Source organism: Microcaecilia unicolor, chromosome 2 (assembly GCF_901765095.1).
Source record: "Microcaecilia unicolor chromosome 2, aMicUni1.1, whole genome shotgun sequence".
NCBI classification, from domain to species: Eukaryota; Metazoa; Chordata; class Amphibia; order Gymnophiona; family Siphonopidae; genus Microcaecilia; species Microcaecilia unicolor.
The window spans coordinates 267,967,411-267,980,780 of NC_044032.1; the positions used below are offsets into that span (position 1 = coordinate 267,967,411).

The following is a 13,370-nucleotide window of genomic DNA, read 5'->3' on the forward strand; positions in this document are numbered from 1 at the left end:
GGCCCTGGTGGGGCTGGTAGTTTTGGGCTGTCGTGCAGCAACCCTTTAGTAAAAGGGCCCCATAATGCACTAGCTAGTTAATACTTCCTTGCCCACTCCCCATAAGTTTTAAAAGAAATCAGTAACACCCTAGTTAGCACACATAAACAGCAAAATACAGTAAAATGCTTTAAGACATTTCTGTGTAGCCTGTTTGTGTGTGCTAACAGCGTGTAAATTGTGATTTAAAAAAGAATTTTGTAGGAACCTATTTTGTATTTTATTTTGATGCCAAAAATCATTTTTATTTCCTGGCATTTTTTCCTCCTTAACCAAATAAATAAAAGCCAAATAAATAGTTACTCATGTTCTAGATCCCAAAAGACATGTTGCTTCACTGTTACCCCTCCCCCTTTTTACAAAGCGGCATGGCAATGTCTACACAGCCCACTTACTTTGAGGGGTCCTTTTACAAATGTGCACTAGCATTTTTAGCATGCGCGTATGCGTGTGTTAAACGCTAGAAACACCCTAAATCTCTAGTGTTTAGAGCAAGCTAAAAAATGCTAGCACATCTTCGTATAAGGCCCCCTGAACGGGCTGTGTCAGCATTACCGCACTTGCGGGGGGGGGGGGGGGGTTGATATTAAATAGGTGTAAAACGCTTTGTGCACGATTGTACACAAAATCATTCACGCAGACGCTCCAATCTACATGCTAAACCTCGTGGACTTACTTCCCAGGAACGCTATAAGATCATCCCGCAAATTTCTCAATCTGCACTTCCCCAGCTGTAAAGGACTAAAATACAAGCTGACACATGCCACTACCTTCTCTTACATGAGCACGCAGTTGTGGAACGCTTTACCTACAGCCCTGAAAACTATTGACGAAATAACTAACTTTCGCAAATCTCTGAAGACTCACCTCTTCAGCAAGGCCTAAAAAGAGAACCCATAGCTTTACAAGACTACCACCCAACCCATCCAGTTATAAAAACCCACCTTCTATACTAACCTGCCTAACAACTTCCTCTCCCGTCTTATTCAATCTTTATAGATTCCAATTGTATCTGATATTCTGGAATGATGACTATGTCATAATAAAACTCTGTAAGCCACATTGAGCCTGCAAATAAGTGGGAAAATGTGGGATACAAATGCAAGCAATAAATAAATAAATAAATAAAGAAAGAAATTAAATTCCTTGCATCAGGGAAGCCATACATATTATGCACACACTTATATAACATGTAGAATGGAAACGGTGTGTAGTATGTACCCCACCCGCACGCAATTTTGAGGAAACTTGGTAGTGGTGGGTGGTGCGAGAGGATCCTGACAGGTAAGCGGGATCTATTGGCTCCCTCTCCTAAGCGTTTCCCTACTGCGCTACTTACACAAGCGGCGCCTTCAAAAGGTTTGGCAGTGCTGCCAGTTTGCTGCGGAAGGGGGCGCGGCGGAGGTGGATGCACGCCCCAAGGGGAGGAAAACTGATCTGACAGCGCACAGGAGCCGGTCACCTTTTGGATCAGAGGAAGGCGGTGATCCCGGGCCCCTTCCTAAACCCACAGGTGGCTCTGCCACATCAAGCTGCTGCCGAAAGGGTGCAAAATGGCGCGCGTGGGCAACGCCGACCAAAATGACATGGAGGAGGTAAGTGGCCACTGCGAGGCGCTGAAGGAAGACGCGCGGGGGGGGGGGGAAATTGGTATCCGATTTGTATTTTTTTATGCTAAGTGGCTTCGCGTGTCAAACTTTAGGTAAGCCGATCCGGGGTGGAGAGCAGCACTTCTGATCTGCCCGATGATCCGGCTTTTACCTATTTCCGAAAGCAGGCTCCAGCTTGTCAGTGTGCTCAGTAGACGGGAAATCCGTGGGCTGCTGGGAACAGGTCGTCCTCATCACGTTTGCTAGAGCATAAAAAAAAAAATAATAATCAAGCAAGCAAAAAAATAGAAAAATGTGTTGATGGGGAGAGTTAAGGACGGAGGCGATCAATTTCTCTGCTCAAAACGTTTGAGGCTTTGGAATTTAACGAAAGAAGCACCCAGCACAGGCTCTGCGTACTGGAGTCGCTTCTTCCTAATTTCCTCCCTCAGCCTTAGCCAAGGATCAGAGAGCCCGCCATCTCACCTGGCGGCCTGAAAGGCATTTTAAAAGAATTACACCAGATGCAGTACTTAACTCCACACATTTCTGGCCCTGATGAGCTCCTCGCTGTGTAACCAGGAAGTAACCGAACGATCAAAGAGGGGTCGCATCTTGCCCTCACTCATTGTACAGGCTCCGGGGGGGGGGGGGGGGGGGGGGGGGGGGTACTGCGCGGTGCTTTCTGTTATTTTTTAACTTCTCTTATGAGCCTGGGGTGGGGGAGAGGGGGGGGGGGGGTGATTGATGTAGTCCCTTATTCTTCCTGATGTTCCCACACATGCTGCTGCCATACAAACTAAAACGTCCAACAGGAGGATGCTTGAGTAAAATTGTTCAGTGCTGGCAGCAGTCGATCGCTAGTGATCGGGGGAGGAAAGCTGTGAACAGTCATCTTTTTTTCCCCATGAGTAGATTTGCCGCTTTAGGGTTAGATGTGTTGAAGGGTTTGGCTTACAGTACTATTTTTCGTGTCGATATAGGGACGAAAGAACAACAGGTGTGTAGTGCAGACACATACCGCGTGATGTTGCCTGAGGATGGGCAAACGTGTTTTTTTGTTCTGTGATTATTGTTAACGCTATATGCTGGATATCTTTCATGATTTCTTTCTCTGATAAAGTTTCCATACCAGCCATCTACCTCTTAGTACCTCTTCTTAGGTTCATCATTCAGCAGCTAAACACAAGGCGCCTTCCCCGGAGCCGTAATTATTTTGTTTGTGTCAAACAGCATCAATCATATCCGTGCAACATTATGAAATATAGTTTTAACTATTGGAAATACCTTTAATGATGATCACTGAGCCTACTTCATATCCGTGCAACAATATAAAATATATCTTTAATGATGATCACTGATCCTATTTATGCACACTGTGTCCCTCTGCAATACCAGCATATAAACAAAGTTTGGTTCCTTTAAATCCGGTTATGCTTATCCCACTGAGGCTTTTTGTGACCATGGGCAGGTCTTTATTTAGAAGAGACTTACTATGCTTTTAACTGTTGAGCAGAGCGGTATATAAACTAAAATACACAAAGTGAAAGGAACTACAATAATTTGATAGGAAAGGTATCCAGACCAAGACATATCACAAATAAGAACAATAAAACTTATTCACAGGATTCACTTTTCCTTTGGTGTGGCCTGGCAATCGGTGTTGCACCACAGTCTGAGTTGCTTCAGGTGCAACTCAGATTGTCAGCCCTTGTGGATTTGGAAAAGGCAGTAATAAATCTAAATTTCCAAATTCATACTGCATCTAGGCATCCAAGCTACATTAAAAATGAAAAATGCATGCCTGTGTTTTTGCCATGGCAGTGTACTAAATGCCAGATTAATTTTCATTACTCATACTCACACACTCTCACTTACATAGTAACATAGTAGATGACGGCAGAAAAAGACCTGCACGGTCCATCCAGTCTGCCCAACAAGATAACTCATATGTGCTACTTTTTGTGTATACCATACTTTGATTTGTACCTATGCTCTTCAGGGCACAGACCGTATAAGTCTGCCCAGCACTATCTCCGCCTCCCAACCACCGGCTCTGGCACAGACTGTATAAGTTTGCCCAGCACTTTCTCTGTCTGTCTGTCTGTCTGTCTGTCTCTCTCTCTCTCTCTATATATATATATTGGAGATGGTTTGCATGTTTGTGGTAGGGCAAGGGAAGCTGTATGGTTGAGTGGGAGGGGTGGTGAGAATTTTTTTAATTGGTTATTTGAGAATTTTTTTTTTTAGGGGGGTAATGTGTAGAGGTGGTGGTGGTGACACACTTTGCTCTTTGCACTGTCTCCACAGCACCCCTCGGTTCTGGCTGACTTGAAGAGCAGAAGCTGGACTCAGGATCTAACCCTAAGGGCCCTGTTTATTAAGCCGTGCTCAGGTTGTGCTACCATTTTTATCGCACGCTAATGATTAGTATGCGCTAAATGCTAAGTTGCCCATAGAAATCTATATAGCGCACCTTAGTAAACAGGGCCCTTAGGAGGTCTTTTACTAAAGATTAGTTTGAGTAATCAGTAGCATGGCCCGTAGGAATAAAATGGGCCTTGCTGCAGATAACTCGAGCTAATCTTTAGTAAAAGACCCCTTTAGTCTCCTGGCATGGCAGTGTGCACCACTGGGCTAGCCCAGTAAATTGGACATTTAAACAGCATGATTTAGCATTATATACAAAGGAGATGTGTAATGCAAGTGTTAGTAACTGGTTCCTGTAGGTCTGCTTAATAATGTTTTCATTGATGTTTTGGGATTTGCTTGGATGATAAATAGGGTGTAGGCAGTATCTGCCATCTTTGATACCAAAAGATTTTGTAAATGTCAGCAAGCCACAACAATGAAGCTCAAGTGGTAATTGTCAAAGGTGTCGTAGTATTGGGTAGATGAGGTGGTTGGTCTCTATAATTTTATAGGTTTATGATCACCTACCAACTCAGCATGACTTTGATCGCACAGGACAACACGCAATCTTCATCCATTTCGACCCTCCACTTATACCTCATACGATCACTATACAACTTCTTTGTATTTGTTATCCACCGACTGGGCAAACGCCTTTGACGGTACTATGTAAGCCACATTCAGCCTGCAAATAGGTGGGAAAATGTGGGGTACAAATGCAATAAACAAACAAACAAACTGTGAGCCACTGTGTGATGGATCTGGGCAAAAATAGGCCTGTAGGCAGATTAGGCTTCTCAGATGTATTTTTACCAAACAGCCTTTTATCATGGAGAGCCATGTGACAAATAAGAAGCTTGAGAAACATTATTGTACTGTGTACAAATACCTTTCTTATTGTATATGAATGAACCTTATCTCTTTCCAATCCCCGAGTTTAACAGGCTGCTGATTCAGATTAAAATTCTGATTCTTTGTGTTTTGTGGCAAGACAAAGACAAATGTATCTTGCCAATGAGCAAAACAGATGAGAATCGTTTGCAGAGAGATGCAGTATGTCAATAATAATGGTAAAAATGGACACTTATTCTTTGCAGCTCTATGGAAATTGGAAAAAAATTATACAAAAGAAGTTGAAAATTTCTGTCTCTGGGGGTAAAATAGCTTTCTGAAAATTTAGCAACATGAGATTAAACTTGGCTCTTTTTACTACTTTTTGCCACATGCCATTAAATTAAAAAAATAGGCCAGGGGTTTCAGAGAAATAAGCTCTGCCCACACAAAGAAGACAATTACCTATTGTATTTTTATGAAACAGAGAAAAATGTAGGTAGGTAAAGACCATATGGCCTATCCAGTCTGCCCACCATGCCATCTGTTCTCCTTATCACTCCCTTAGAGATCCTATGTACTTGTCCCAAGCTCTCTTGAATCAGATACTGTTTTTGTCTTTACCACTTTCACTGGGAGGCCATTCCATGAATTCACCATCCTTTCCACGAAGACATATTCCCTTAGGTTACTTCTGAGTATTGTAAAGGGTTTAAATTATTTAAAAAAAAAAAAGTTTGCCCATCCCAAGGGCTTACCTGGATTCTGGTGTGGTCCGGGACATTTTTGGCCAAATTGCTGTGTGTATTGATGGCCAGTGGCTGTTTTTGGTCCTGGGGTGCTGCTGGGTCGATCCGGGATGCTACTATTTTTTTTTCTGGGACTGGCCCAGACGTGCCAACTTTGTCAGGACCTGTTTAGGGTCCGGAGAGGGTCTGAGAGGGCTCCAGGTTGGAGAAGCACCGAAAACGTGGGTGCCGCAACTGAAAGCACCGCTGGGGCCTCAATTATTTAGGCTTTCCAGTGGACTTTGGCAGTTGTGGGGGAAGGAATTTTTTGGGGTGGGGCAATTGTAGGGTATAGTTTGGAGGGCAGAGGCAGTTTGCTGGATGGTGGGGCAGTTGTAGCGTTTTTTTGGCGTGGAAGCCGTTTTGAGGGTAGGGAGAGTAGAATTCCCTAACTCGGAGCTTCTCAAACTGTGAGTGACAATGTGGAAAAAAATTCTACCTTAGAAATATACTTAATATAGTATTAATATTTGGCTAGAATCTATATACAGGACCACATTAGTAAACTAACCTTTGCTCCTGTAATAATTAATCTTTTTATGTATTCTTTTGATCCTTTTGTGTTTAAGATATCAAATTCCCAGAGGGGTCAGGTGACACTATGGGAAGGAGAAGATGCCGACTTGCAACTCTCCTACCTCTAAAATCCCATTATTTTACTTACCAGTTGGTCCCTTCATTCACCATCACCATCTTGACACCTTTGAGAGCAAAGCGGAGTGAATTTCAGTAGCTAGCTGCAGTAATTTTGACGAAACCGGTGAGGAAAGGGCATGAGAGGGCCCATGTGCAGAATGATAAAATTGTGGCAGTGAGCCCGGAAGGTTCTGCACCAAGTTCGCTTTGGGTTTCGGAAGTGGCGGCTGAAGTAGCAACGCTAATGAAAACGCTTTTAGATAAATGTTTGGCCCCGCTGGAAGGGAAAATTAGCCAAACCCAACGGCAATAATGGAGCTGGGTAAAGACATGGCCCTTTACCAGCAGTGGGTTAGTGAATTCAAGGAGCACATGTAAGCAGCTGAAACTAACAGCTGCGGAAAGAGCTCACTACTTGTCAAGATACTCGAGGAGCTGGAAAATCGCTTCTGAAGGAACAATCTTCGGCTATTGGGCATCCCCAGTCCCCAGGTATATCAGAGGCAGAAGTGGATGAAACGAGCTGTGTCGCCACACTCCTGGGGTAGAAGTCAGACGGAACTGAAGGTCGGGGATGCCTGGATGAGTCTATGAATCCCAAGGAATTTGTTATGAAAGGGGACATTTTAGTTACATATATAATGATTGGCTTTACAGAGGATTTAACAATGGTCAGTCATAGCAGCTTCCATCTACTAGATGCAGTGAGCCAGATTAAGTAATGGTTGAATGAGATGTTCAGGCTTCTTTCAGAGGTTAGGACCAGCATTGTTCACTGGGCGGAATGAATGAAGCTGCTGAGATGACTATCTAGATGTGGGGAACCAAACCATGGGATTAAAGTTGTTAGCAGTACTGAGATACACAGGATACTGCAGACTAATCTTTTTTTTGTTTGTTTGTTTCTGTTCCCTTTTGAAGATGCACTGTTTACTAAGTTTATGACTTTACAAACTGGGTAATTTGCCTTAGCTGCCAAAGTGGGAGACCATAGGCAGCTGGTTTCCAAGGTGTTGTAGGGGATATCTGTGAGGTGGGAGAGGGTGTCATAAGGTGACCAGCTCAATTTAGTGAGCATTGGATCATTATGGGAAGGGTATTGGGGAAATGGGGGTAAATTGGGTTCTTGCTGTACTTGGTTTTCTGTGTTTTCAGTTGGTGTATTTACTGCTGTATTCTTTTTTGTATTTTTTTTATTCAGAGCTTTAATTTTTATTTTGAGAACTTTTTGTCCTGCTAGAGAAACAACATGCAGCTACCTTATGTTGGATAGGTACACAGTTTCTGCAACCAATTCAGTGTGTTTTTTATGTTAAAGAGAATTGTAAGTACGGCTGGCCGAGGTCTGGAGAATCTCTTTTTTTTTTTTTTCACCTGCAGCGGGCAAGAGAGGCTTGGGCTGGGATGATCTCGCTCCTGACAGTACAGAGTTATGGTTTTCTATGGCATCCGTTTATTAGGGATAATGTCACTTAAAATAATTTAGTGGAATGTAGGAGGGGTGACCTTGTCCATTAAGAGCCAAAAAATATTACACTCCTTCAACAGCAAAAGGCGGATATAGCCTAACATAAGGGAAATGGGACTTGATATACCACCTTTCTGAGGGTTTTGCAACTACATTCAAAGCGGTTTACATATATTCAGGTACTTATTTTGTACCAGAACATAAGAGTAGCCATACTGGGTCAGACAAGTGGTCCATCTAGCCCAATATCCTGTTTTCCATTCAGTGGCCAAGCGAGGTCACAAGTACTTGACAGAAACCCAAATTGTGGCAACACTCCATGCTACAAATCCCAGGGTAAACAGTTGCTTCCTATGTCTGTCTCAATAGCAGACTATGGACCTTTCCTCCAGGAATTTGTCCAAACTTTTTTAAAACCCAGATATGCTAATCGCTGTTACCACCTCCTCCAGCAAAGAGTTCCAGAGCTTAACTATTCGTTGAGTGAAAAAATATTTCCTCCTATTTGTTTTAAAGGTATTTCCATGTAACTTCCTCGAGCGTCCCCTAGTCTTTGTTCATTTGGAACGAGTGAAAAATCAGTTCACTTCTACCTGTTCTACACCAGTCAGGATTTTGTAGACTTAATCATGTCCCCCCTCATCCATCTGTTTTCCAAGCTGAAGCCTTTCCATATATGGGAGATGTTCCAGCTTTATCATTTTGGTCGCTCTTCTTTGAACCTTTTCTAATTCTTATATATCTCTTTAGAGATACGGTAACCAGAATTGAGGTGAGGTCACACCATGGAGTGGTACAGAGATTGTGAGAAACTGCAGGAAGACCTTAGGAAATTGGAAGACTGGGCATCCAAATGGCAGATGAAATTTAATGTGCACAAATGCAAAGTGACGCACATTGGGAAGAATGATCTGAATCATAGTTACCTGATACTAGGGTCCATCTTAGGAGTTGGCACCCAAGAAAAAAAATCTAGATGTCATTGTAGACCATATGCTGAAATTCTTCTGCCCAGTGTGTGGTGGCAGCCAAAAAAGCAAACAGGATGCTTGGAATTATTAGGAAAGGGATGGTAAATAAGACCAAGAATCTCTATATATAAAAGGCACCACCAACGTTCTAAATGAAGTCTCCAGCCGGAAGTGTGAAGGGGGAGAGATATCCGGTTTCCCCATGAGTGTCTGCCCCGCCCTCGCTCTCTCTGTAACACAAACAGTGAAGGAAAACACAGCAAAGCACGAAATCAAATCGCTCTCTCTGTAACAGTGAAGGACTCAGAGGGGGAAGGGGAGAGAGGGCAGAAGCCCTCACTATCTCTGTAACATAAACACAGCACAGCAGGAAACTTAACACTGAAGGACTCGACTCCGAGGGGGGAGGGGACAGAGAGGACAGACAGCACAGGGGAAGGGAGAGAGGGCAGAGGGCAGGGACACACACACTCCCACATGCACACTCTGAAGAAAACCTTGCTAGCCCCTGTTTCATTTGCATAAGAAACGGGGCTTTTTTTACTAGTATTATAATAACTCTGTATTGCTCCGTGGTGTGACCTCTCCATGAGTATTGCATTCAGTTCTGGTTGCCATATCTCAAAAAAGATACAGCGTAATTAGAAAAGGTTCAAAAATGAGCTACCAAAATTATAAAGGGGATGGAAAGGCTAAAGAGGTTAGAGCTCTTCAACTTGGAAAAGAGACTTCTGAGAGGAGATATGATTGAGGTCTACAAAATATTTAGTGGTGAAGAACGGGTAAAAGTAAATCAAAAAAATTTTTTTTTTTTTTTACTCTTTCAAAAAGTACAAAGACCAGGGGACACTCAATTTACAGAAAACCCTACATACAAAAACAAAAGAATTACAAAAGTGAATGTAACATTCATTATAAATCATCTACAAACATATAATGCAGCCCTTCAGTCTTCAGATAATAAAAGGCACCCTCATCTAAAAGTTCTTATATTCTTACTTAAGAGGGGAAAAGTGCCTTTAGCATCTGTAGGAATTTCATTTATTCCTCAAAGGCCTGATATTTTAACATTGAAGGAAATTTGAAAGCTCTCTGTCAAACTTTGTTAGTACAGCTGGCACAGACTAATGACAAAATCTGCGTTCAGTTCCAAAGAGGCAAGAGACATGACACTCAGTTGCTTGTTCTTCAGAGACAGGTGAAGAAATTGGAAATAGGTTTGGAAAAAGTGGAGAGGTCAGGAAACTCCATGGTTAAGTGTAATGCTAATTTGCTTATTAAAGTTGAAAACCTAGAGAATGTTGTCTTTCATAGAAATCTGTAACTGATAAATTGTCCTTAGCTTTCTGGAATTTCTCCACTTGATATGTTCAAGGATTACTTGGCTGCGATTCTTCATGTGCCAGCCCAGTCAGTACCACTGGTATCTTCTTTCGGGCGGAATGCCTTCCACTATTTAAAAAGAAACTAGCAATGAGGGCCCAGGTATTCTTTCTCCAATTGCTGGAGTTCTCTAAGGAAGAAACTGTAATCACTTCTGCTAGTGACCAGTATTAGTTACTGGAACTTTACTTCAGACATAGGAACTCCTCTTTTCTTTGACTGTGAGAATTTTTCAGACTGTTGCAAAAAACTACTAAAAAATATTATAAGCGGTTTCTGTTAATGCATCCTAGGGTTTTAGCCCATGGGGCATTATTTTTGCCGAAGTAAATGTGTGCTGCATATATATATATATTTTGATCCATCTCAGTTGGTAAACGTTTTGAGTAACAAAATGGATTCTGAGGGCCAAGGATCCTTGGTATATCCTGAGCCTGGCTTTCCTTTCACCCATGTGAGATTTTGTTTTTATTTCTTCTTCTTGGTTAAGTGAACATTTTGGATCCTGTTTACAAAAAGGCGCGCTAGCGTTTGGGTATCTACATGGTTAGTGCTTGCTAAAAACGTTAGCGTTCCTTTGTAAACAGGGCTCTTTGTCTCTTACTCTTCATATTGTTTGATCTCTTGGACTGTCCTAATTGAGGATTTGAGTAAGTTGTCAAAGTTCTTCCTCCCCCCTTCTGTATATGTTTTATTTTGCATGGTATTCTTTGTTATTGGACAATTTTGATTTCGGATTGTAGAGTTTCTGTTGATGTATTGTTTAGATTATTTCATAAATAAAAAGTAAAAAAACAAACAAACCCCCCCCCCCCCCCCCCAAACAAACCTACCTTTCCATTAAACTTTCCCCTGATATGGTGATGCCATAACAGGTCTCTGTAAGCCACATTGAGCCTGCAAATAGGTGGGAAAATGTGGGATACAAGTGCAATAAATAAATAAAATGAAAAAAGTAAACTTATAAGTTGCACGACACCAAGAGAGTTATGTATCACCTCTTTTTGTAGTTTAATACTTTCTTTCCCTATCCCCTCCCCTTTCATCTTTTGTTTAGAGGTCTAGTGTTGTTGTCCTCACAGAATTGCACCTATTTCTTTGTGTTCTCTGCAGCGGTTCAGGAAGTTGGGGAAGTCTTGCAGTTTCAAGTCCCACTAGACTTCCTCAACTTGCTGCATTGCGGGAGCTCAAGTATTTGCAGAGCCCGGCTGTGCAGGGGGAGATGAGGAGTGCTAAGGAAGGAGAAAAGCCCTGCAATAGTGGTAAAAGTGGGGCGTGCATTGTATTGGGTTGGGTTAGCATTAAAAAAAAAAAGGCTGTGTTTATGTATTAATTGCTCACCCCTAAAAAGTATTTTCAAATCCTTTTTGAAGTGGTCAAGGCACACCTCAGATTGTGGATATTGAGGCATAGAACTACATTGGGCTGGTACTAATTAACAGGGCTGCCTAGATGGGGGGGGGGGGGGGGGGGGGACAAGATTCCACAGGCTTAGCTTCCAAGGGGGGCCTGGCGCTACTGCTGTATTGGCAAGGTTTTATGGTGGTGGTGCTGGTGCAGGCAGCCAAGCAGGCAGAAGAAGGCTGGTATTCATCCCAGAGTATTGATAGAATTGAATTGTACTGATAGAATTGAAAAATGAACTGGTGGAACTATTGTTAGTAATATGTAATTTATATTTAAAATCGAGTGCGGTACTGGAAGATTTTAGGGTAGCCCATGTAACGCTGTTATTTAAAAAACATTCCAAAGGGGATCAGGGGAAATTATAGACCGGTGAGCCTGACGTCAGTGCCAGGCAAAATAGTAGAGACTATTATAAAGAACAAAATTACAGAGCATATTCAAAAGCATAGATTAATGAGACAAAGTCAACATGGATTTAGTGAAGGGAAATCTTGCCTCACCAATCTACTACATTTCTTTGAAAGGGTGAACAAACATGTGGATAAAGGCGAGTCGGTTGATATTGTGTATCTGGATTTTCAAAAGGCATTTGACAAAGTACCCCATGAACGACTCCAGAAGAAATTGAAGAGTCATGGGATAGGAGGTAGTGTCCTATTGTGGATTAAAAACTGGTTAAAGGATAGAAAACAGAGAGTAAGGTTAAATGGTCAGTAAATTCTCAATGGAGAAGGATAGATAGTGGGTTTCCCTCGGGGTCTGTGCTGGGACCGCTGCTTTTTAACATTTTTATAAATGATCTAGAGATGGGAGTAACTAGTGAGGTAATTAAATTTGCTGACAACACTGCCAAACTCATCTTCGAAAGAGATGGACGTCCATCTTTCGACATAAATCGGAACATGGACGTCCATCTCCCAGAGACGTCCAAATCGGTATAATCAAAACCCGATTTTGGACGTCTCTAGCGAAAGTCCGTTTTAGACATGGACGTCTTTGATTTCGAAAATCGCTGAAAATCAAAGATGTCCATATCTAAGGACATCCTTGGTATTTTCGAAATGAAAGATGGACGTCCATCTTTTTTCAAAAATACGCTTTTTCCCGCCTCCAGATTTGGACGTTTTACAAAGACGTCCAAATCCAAACTTAGATGTTTCTTTTGAAAATGCCCTTCAAAGTTATTCAAAGTTGTTAAATCGCAAGAGGATTGTGAAAAATTACAAGAGGACCTTACGAGACTGGGTGACTGGGCATCTAAATGGCAAATGTTTAATTAGTGTGCAATGTTCCTGTAATAAGCCATGTGGGAACAGATTGATGGGAACATTGGACACTAAAGGGTTAATGTGAACAAGTGCAAAGTGATGCATGTGGGAAAGTGGAGCCCAAACTATAGCTACGTAATGCAAGGTTCCACGTTAGGATTCACCGACCAAGAAAGGGATCTCAGCGTCTTTATTTAAACCCTCTGCTCAGTGTGCTGCAGCAGCTAAGAAAGCAAATAGAAAGTTAGGTATTATTAGGAAAGGAATGGAAAAAGTGAGGACGTTATAATGCCTTTGTATCGGTCCATGGTGTGACCGCAACTCGAATATTGTGTTCAATTCTGGTCACTGCATCTCAAAAAAGATATTGTGGAATTAGAAAAGGTACAAAGAAGGGCGATGAAAATGATAAAGGTGATGGGATGACTTCCCTATGAGGAAAGGCTTTGAAGCGTCTAGGGCTCTTCAGCTTGGAGAAAAGACGGCTGAGGAGAGATATGTTGGAGGTCTATAAAATAATGAGTGGAGTGGAATGGGTAGACGTAAGTCGTTTGTTTACTCTTTCCAAAAATACTAGG

The 13,370-nt window shown here is 42.2% G+C and overlaps 1 protein-coding gene across 1 annotated transcript in view; it reads left to right on the forward strand.

Annotated features, from left to right (window-relative positions):
* The first annotated feature begins 1,430 nt into the window (after positions 1–1,430).
* TTC39B (tetratricopeptide repeat domain 39B) overlaps positions 1,431–13,370 on the forward strand; it is a 292,928-nt gene continuing 280,988 nt past the window's right edge. Inside the window, exon 1 of the mRNA XM_030194157.1 lies at positions 1,431–1,634. Within this exon, the coding sequence (XP_030050017.1) occupies positions 1,593–1,634 (42 nt within the window). The 5' untranslated portion in view covers positions 1,431–1,592. The remainder of the gene's footprint in view (positions 1,635–13,370) is intronic.